The sequence below is a fragment of the Etheostoma cragini genome, chromosome 3 (assembly GCF_013103735.1).
Source record: "Etheostoma cragini isolate CJK2018 chromosome 3, CSU_Ecrag_1.0, whole genome shotgun sequence".
NCBI classification, from domain to species: domain Eukaryota; kingdom Metazoa; phylum Chordata; class Actinopteri; order Perciformes; family Percidae; genus Etheostoma; species Etheostoma cragini.
The window spans coordinates 30,269,053-30,277,015 of record NC_048409.1 but is presented as its reverse complement, the minus strand read 5'-3'; the positions used below and the strand labels follow the sequence as shown (position 1 = coordinate 30,277,015).

At 43.2% G+C, this 7,963-nt stretch overlaps 1 protein-coding gene across 1 annotated transcript in view; it reads right to left on the bottom strand.

Annotated features, from left to right (window-relative positions):
* LOC117938909 overlaps window positions 1-7,963 on the bottom strand; it is a 21,205-nt gene that overhangs the window by 532 nt on the left and 12,710 nt on the right. The window contains exons 3-5 of the mRNA XM_034863884.1: window positions 7,561-7,945; window positions 3,742-3,802; window positions 23-99 (exon numbers count right to left, since the gene is read on the bottom strand). Coding sequence (XP_034719775.1) covers window positions 23-99; window positions 3,742-3,802; window positions 7,561-7,945 — 523 coding nt within the window. The remainder of the gene's footprint in view (window positions 1-22; window positions 100-3,741; window positions 3,803-7,560; window positions 7,946-7,963) is intronic.

Genomic DNA, 7,963 nt, shown 5'->3' with positions numbered 1-7,963 from the left:
GGCCGCAGCGCTCCCAGCTCACTGAAGCCGTCCAGGACGAAGTGGGTGTGGGACACGTTCGCCATCCTCACGTCCTCTTTATAACAGCCTTCGACCAGTCTGAAAACAGAGACAAGCATTTGGATAGTTAATACTTGTGTTCCTGTGTGTGGCACAAAACCACGTCAAGGGTTTTTAGTTGGTTTTCTCTGGTCTGACTCACTGGATTAGTTTTTTAACTTGTATCGTTTTCCTCTTGGTTCAGTTTCACACAAGGAAAAATCCAAGCCAAACCAAATGCATCGTTACAAACCCGCAACAACGTTAGCTCAGACTGCTAAGCTACCTGACTACAGGAGACATTAGCTCAGACTGCTAAGCTACCTGACTACAGAAGACATTAGCTCAGACTGCTAAGCTACCTGACTACAGAAGACATTAGCTCAGACTGCTAAGCTACCTGACCACAGGAGACATTAGTTCAGAACGCTAATCTACCTGACTACAGGAGACATTAGCTCAGACTGCTAAGCTACCTGACTACAGGAGACATTAGCTCAGACTGCTAAGCTACCTGACTTTAGGAGACGGTAGCTCAGACTGCTAAGCTACCTCACTACAGGAGACATTAGCCCAATGCTAAGCTACCTGACTACATGAGACGTTACCTCAGACTGCTGAGCTACCTGACTACAGGAGACATTAGCCCAATGCTAAGCTACCTGACTATAGGAGACATTAGCTTACAATGCAACCCAGACAACACCATTCATTCACCAACATAATGGAGCCTGCTTTAAAACAAGGACCTGAACTACAACTAAATGAATAATAATACTAAATAATAAAGTTCTTTATGAACTAGACATTTTTTCCTGATGATGCCTTTGTGAACTGTGCTGTACAGATAACGCCGCCTCGCCCCGCCCAGACCGGGGATTGGGAGACATCTTCTCAGTTGGGCTGCGCGGTGAATTAATAATTAAGCACATTTAAGTAAATAATTCTAAAATAAAAATCCAATCAAGACTTAGGCTCTAAACAATACAATATCTCAGTTTTGGTGCAACAAAATATGAATCGTGAGGAAAAATGAAATAAAAATAAAAATAAAATAAATGAAGTATTATGAATTATTATGAATTATTATGAAGTCCACGCACTGATCCGATACCTTGTGTTGTCCTCCCACGTCAAAACTGAAAATGAACACTTTTTTGACGTCTTTGAGACACTTCTTTATCACTTTTTCATGCTTTTTTTCCACATTTTCTTCATTTTTGTACCACTACCATCAGCCTAGGTCCACATCACTAACACCTGTACACCACCGCTAGCTTTACACTATTTTCTTTTTCAAATTCATGGTTAAGAAACCTCATTTACATGAAATTATATCATTTTTTTTGTCTTTTGGCAAAGAAATAAAACACCTAAATCTCGCTAAAGTAGCGGCCTGATCCTTCAGCGTCACGTGGAACCATCCATGTCATATTTGGACAACTTGGAAGAAAGATCCCCAGATTTCTGGTGTAGAAACTTGTAAAAACGGGTCAGATTTGACCCGGGACAACAGGAGGGTTAGCCTAGTTTGTTGCTGTTCTTCTTTGGCTGTGACTGACTGAGTTGTGTGGCGTACAGCACATCCTTTGTGTGTGTGTTATAAAGAGTTTAACCTGAATCAGGCCACACAACAACGCAGCAGTGTCACCACAGACACACATAGCTCTCTGATGTAATGCAACGTTATCGGGGTGCACACACCACGCCCGTCCCTCCACATGCACATTGGGAAATTAAAATGACTGTGTGAGTCATTTTAATTTCATGCAAAAATTCAATTTTTCCCTGCAATCCATCCTGCTGCTACTGATATCTGCAGTAGTCACAATTGTCTAGTGTTAACTTTTAGTTTTATATTGCATGTACTTATATTTGTCCTGTTTCTCTTTTTTCTTGTCTTCGGTGTCTTTTCTCGGAGCCTAGCAACGTGATCTCGCTCCACTGTGTATTGAGAATGTGCAGCTGAATGATAATAAAGTCTATGTTACTCCGTTTCAGCAGATGTGCAAGTTCAAATATCAGGAAGGAAAAAATATTATTGGAACATCTCAATTCATAACTTAACCCTCCATGTTGTCTTCATGTTGTCTTCATGTTGTCTTCATGTTGTCTTCATGTTGTCCCCATGTTGTCCTATATCAGTGTTCTTTTTAATACCCCAAAATAACATGATTGATTCCACCCAACGCTCTTTGCCAAGTACAAATCTCTACTTTCATTAATTTTGGGGCGTCTTATTCAATTTTATAGCATTGTAAAACAAATGGAAGTGTTGTTGAAATAGTATTGAGTAAAAGTTGACATATTCCAGTCTGTGATTATCATCAACATCCATTCCTTTAATTTTAGTCTCAATAATTCCTAATTTCTGCTTTTCTAACTCAAACGTTAGGTGTAATTTCCTATAAATGAGGTTTATTGACCATAAATTCCCAAAATAACTGTAAAACTAAAGTTAATAAGTTGGTGTTACGTAGAGTTAAACGTAAAAAAAAGAGACAAACATTGATAAATAGCGTCATTAAAAGTGTTGATCACGGGTAAAGTTACCTGAGGATTTTACAAGATGATCAGACATCACATATGTTTTTAGTAAGCACACAGCAGGAGACATCGCTGATCATTGTATGCTGGAGAGATTAAGACCTTTAACCTGGTGTTGTCTCCAGGGTCAAAAACAGACAAAATTGGACATTTTTGTCCCTTTTTCAGACTTTTTTTTAGTTTCCACTACCACCACCTTACTAGTTTTATACTTGTTGGAATTCATGGTCAATAACCCTCATTTATATAGAATTATACCTAATATTAGAGTTAAACCTCATTTATGTAGAATTATACCTAATATTAGAGATAAAAATGCAGAAATTATGAATCATTTTGACTAATAGTTAAGATCAGAGGAATGAAAGAGCGTTAGAAGGAATCCGTTTTATAGTAATTTAGTTAAAAAGAAACACATGTTTTACGTATAGACATTTTTTAAAGGGTCAGATTTGACCTGAGAACACCAGGAGGGTTAAAGGAGGACACCAGGAGGGTTAAAGGAGGACACCAGGAGGGTTAAAGGAGGACACCAGGAGGGTTAAAGGAGGACACCAGGAGGGTTAAAGGAGGACACAAGGAGGGTTAAAGGAGGACACCAGGACGGTTAAAGGAGGACACCAGGAGGGTTAAAGGAGGACACCAGGAGGGTTAAAGGAGGACACCAGGACGGTTAAAGGAGGACACCAGGACGGTTAAAGGAGGACACCAAGAGGGTTAAAGGAGGACATCCGGAGGGTTAAAGGAGGACACAAGGAGGGTTAAACACGTGATTTTAAAGCTGTGCAGACAAAACTGACTCCCCTGGGTTGGATCTCTGTAACAGAAAAGCGATCGCATCATTAATTCCTCCGTGTAGAGCTGCATCGGAGGAGAGAAAGCTTCCTGGAGCAGGAGGTACATGGCAGCATGAAGTCAACTAGAGTGCATATCTACGACAGCAAGACCATGTTAGAGCAGGTCGGACCACACAAGGTTAAATAACCTCCCATCATCATGATCCCATTTCAGCACTCAGACCTGGAGACAGTTCAGCTCCTGTGTAGAAAACAGAAATCAGCATATGTAACTTAACAGTAGATGTGTCTGGTGTGTAGAGTGTTGGTTTCCCCTGCTGACTCTCCTTCATCTGCCCTCTCCTCAGCACTTTAATACCCTGTCTGACGCTGCCATTGGCTGCACGGACACACCAGCTCATCATCTCTCAGCCAATTGTCTGAGAGGAGAAACCAGAGAGCGATGACACGCTATGGGTGCTAACTAGGGCATCAACGCATAGTGGTAGTCAACAGTGTAGACCATGTGGACCATATCTGGACCAGATGTTGGAATGCAGCCATTAAATGTAAATGTAAATTCAATTTTATTTATCGTATCAATTCATAACAAGAGTTATCCCGAGACCCTTTACAGATAGACCAGGTCTAGACCACACTCCAGAATTTACAAGGACCCAAAAGGTCTTGTAGTTTCCTCCAGAGCAAGCAACAGGGCCACAGTGGAGAGGAAAAACTTCCTTTGAGGCAGAAACCAGGGACAGACCCAGACCCAGACCCAGGCCCAGACCCAGACCCAGGCTCTTGGTAGGCGGTGTCTGATGACCGGTTGGGGTTAGAATGAAGAGTGGCATAACAGTCCAGAAAAATAGTAGTTTGTAGCAGTTCTTTGTAGTAGCTCATGACGTAGCAGGACACAGCAGGACACAGCAGGACACAGCAGGACACAGCAGGACGTAGCAGGACACAGCAGGACACAGCAGGACACAGCAGGACGTAGCAGGACACAGCAGGACGTAGCAGGACACAGCAGGACGTAGCAGGACACAGCAGGACGTAGCAGGACACAGCAGGACGTAGCTGTGGCCCCTACCGTGACCTCTTCACCGAATGTTTCCCAGGTTGTATAATCAGAGGACTCTATATGGACCAGGATGAAGACTCTGGGGTCAGGGCGTTATATTGGCGGAGACCACTCTCCTAGCTTCTGCAGATTTTGTATTGATGCTGGATTCTTTGATGTAATAAACCTTTTAATAATCAAGAAAGCGGATTCCTATCAACACATCAAACAGCGCTGCTGTTCAGACACCACAACTACCCCCCAGAACACAACGGATGGTCAACGTTAACCTCGGAAAGAAACACGAATGTCCCCAGAGTCATGACGCAGCAGAACGAGCTGTCATGAGGACCTTATTAACCCTTTCCTCAGATGGGGAGTGTAAACAGAAAGTGAAACAGCAGCCTACTCACCACATATCTAAACGCCGTGACGAAAGGGAAAATAGAATTATTATTATTATTATTATTATTGTCATTATTGTTCACCATTACAACTCCTTAATTATCTAAATACCGTACATGTCCACACTCCTTATGTTTCTTTATTTATATTTCTACTCTGATAATATATACTCTTGCAACTCTAACACAGAATTTTCCTTCAGTGATCAATAAAGTAATTCTGATTCTGATTCTGATTCAGATTTTTTGTCCTGATTTCCCCTTCTGGTTAGCAACAAAATGTCTGCTACTCTACTGCCTGGCACTTCAGTGACTTGTTTACCCACAGTGCCCCCTGCTGCTTTCTGATGTAATAACTATCTATCTGACACACAACCACTCCTTCATTCCTGCACCATGTTAAAGCCACAGATGTCTACATGTATACAGCGGCGTGCACATACACATCACTTGGTGTGTTATCGCGAGAAGAATGAGACGGTTGGGCTTAGGAAACATGACACGCGTACACATGCTAAAAAGCGAGTATGCGTCTTGATAACACACCAATACATATACTCACCTATAGGATTATGAGGCCCACCATACTAAGACTGTGTTTAACCCCCTTTCTTAATTCTACGTGGCATTGATTCAACAAGGAGCTGAAAGCATTCTTTAGACATGTTGGTCCAGATTGAGAGGATAGCATCACACACACACACACACACACACACACACACACAAACACACAGACACACACACACACACACACACACACACACACACACACACACACACACACACACAAACACATACACACACAAAAACATATATATATGAGATGTTGGTCCATATTGAGAGGACAGCATCTTGCAGGTGATGGAGGTTTGTGGGATCACATCCAGGCCACGAAGATCCCGTTCCACCACATCCCAAAGATGCTCTATTGGGTTGAGATCTGGTGACTGGGGGGCCGTTTTAGTCCAGGTTGAGATCTGGTGACTGGGGGGGGCATTTTAGTCCAGGTTGAGATCTGGTGACTGGGGGGGGCCTTTTTGTCCAGGGAACTCATCATGTTGAAGGAACCAGTTGTAAATGATGAGAGCTTTGTGCCATGGGGCATTGTCCTGCTGGAAGGAGCCATCAGAGGACGGGAAATGGGGGCCATAAAGGGACATGGTCATGAACCAGGCTCCGGTAGGTTGGGGCATTTAAACCAGGCCCAATGGCACTAAGGGGCCTAAAGTGGGCTAAGAAAACCTCCCCCACACCATTACACCACCACCACCACCAGCCTGCACAGTGGTAACAAGTCCTGATGGATCCAGGTTCTCATTCTGACTCCACCATCTGAAGGTCTCAACAGAAACCAGACTCATCAGACCAGGCAACATTTTTCAAGTCTTCAACTGTCCAGGTTTGGTGAGCTCTTGCAGATTGTGTCCTCTTGTTCCTGTTTGTAGTGGAGATGAGGGGTACCTGGGGGGTCTTCTGCTGTTGTAGCCCCCCCCACCTCGGTTGTAACGAGTGGTTATTTCAGTCAAAGTTGCTCTTCTATCAGCTGGAATCAGTCGGCCCATTCTCCTCTGACCTCTAGCATCAACAAGGCATTCCCCCCCCCCACCCCCCAGGACTGATGCATGCTGGGTGTTTTTACCTGTTCACACCAGTCTCTGTAAACCCTAGAACTGGTTGTGGGTGTGAATCCCGGTAACTGAGCAGACCGGCCCGTCTGGCACTTATAACCACGCCACGCTCCAAATGTCTTAAATCCTCTTTCTGTCCCATTCTGACATTCAGTTTGGAGTCCCAGAGATGGTCTGGACCAGGTCTGGAGATGGTCTGGACCAGGTCTGGAGATGGTCTGGACCAGGACCACACCCCTAAATGCATTGAAGCAACTGTCATGTAATTGGTAGAATAAATAATTGCAGTAATGAGAAATTGAACAGGTGTTTCTAATAATCCTTTAGGTGAGTGTACATACTGTACATACATACATATAAACATATATACACATACAGATAGATAGATACTTTATTCATCCCAAAGGACATTTTAGGCATCCAGTAGCAAGACAACCATAACACAACAAACAAATCTATCGCACATGTACACACATATACACACATGTATCACACATATATCACACATACGCACACATACACACACCTATACATACATATACATACATATACACACATATACACACTTATACATACATATACATACATATACACACATATACACACTTATACATACATATACATACATATACACACATATACACTCCTATACATACATATACATACATATACTCACCTATACATACATATACATACATATACACACCTATACTCACCTATACATACATATACATACATATACACATATACACATATGGAACTGCTTGGTGGATAGGACAGCAAAGCAGTCTGACATGACAATTGCAACTGTCGGCTTTCACATTGAATTTTTCATCATTTCATCATTTTTTCATTACATTTTTGAAGTGATATTTTAGAAAGGGTTCCCTCCCCCCCCTCCCCCTGGTACCTCCCTTTGTCATTCTTATGTCAGAAACATTCTTCCAAAGGTGGATATTAAAGTTATGAGTTAGGGACCACCTTAGAAACTAAGTGAAATGCTTCCTAGGACAAATTAGGAAAAAAATGAATGAAAAAATGTCTTGTAACTTCAGCAACGGTTATGGGCAAATTATGTTATTTGAGTCCAGTTCAGACGAGACGGCAGCTCCTGAGTGTGTTCTCGATGTGCTTGCGGATGCCGGCGGTTCTGATGCCGTAGACGATCGGGTTGAAGCAGCTGGGGAACAGCAGGTACATGGTGCTGAAGAAAACCCGACTGGCTTCAGGGAGACGGTTTCTGATCCGGTAGGACAGGAGAGCAACAAGTGCGATGTTCAGGTTGACGATCATGACCACGATGTGGGTGACACACGTGTGGAGCGCCTTGACCCTGGACCCAGCGGACTTGGGCATGAAAATGAATATGACGACGTAGGAGGCCGTGATTACAATGAAGTCGGCTACGGGGACGAGGACCAAGGTCAACAACCCGACCAGGTTGTTGGTGGCGGTGCTTCCACAGGCCAGCTCCACCAGGGCCATGTGCTCACAGAAACAATGGTT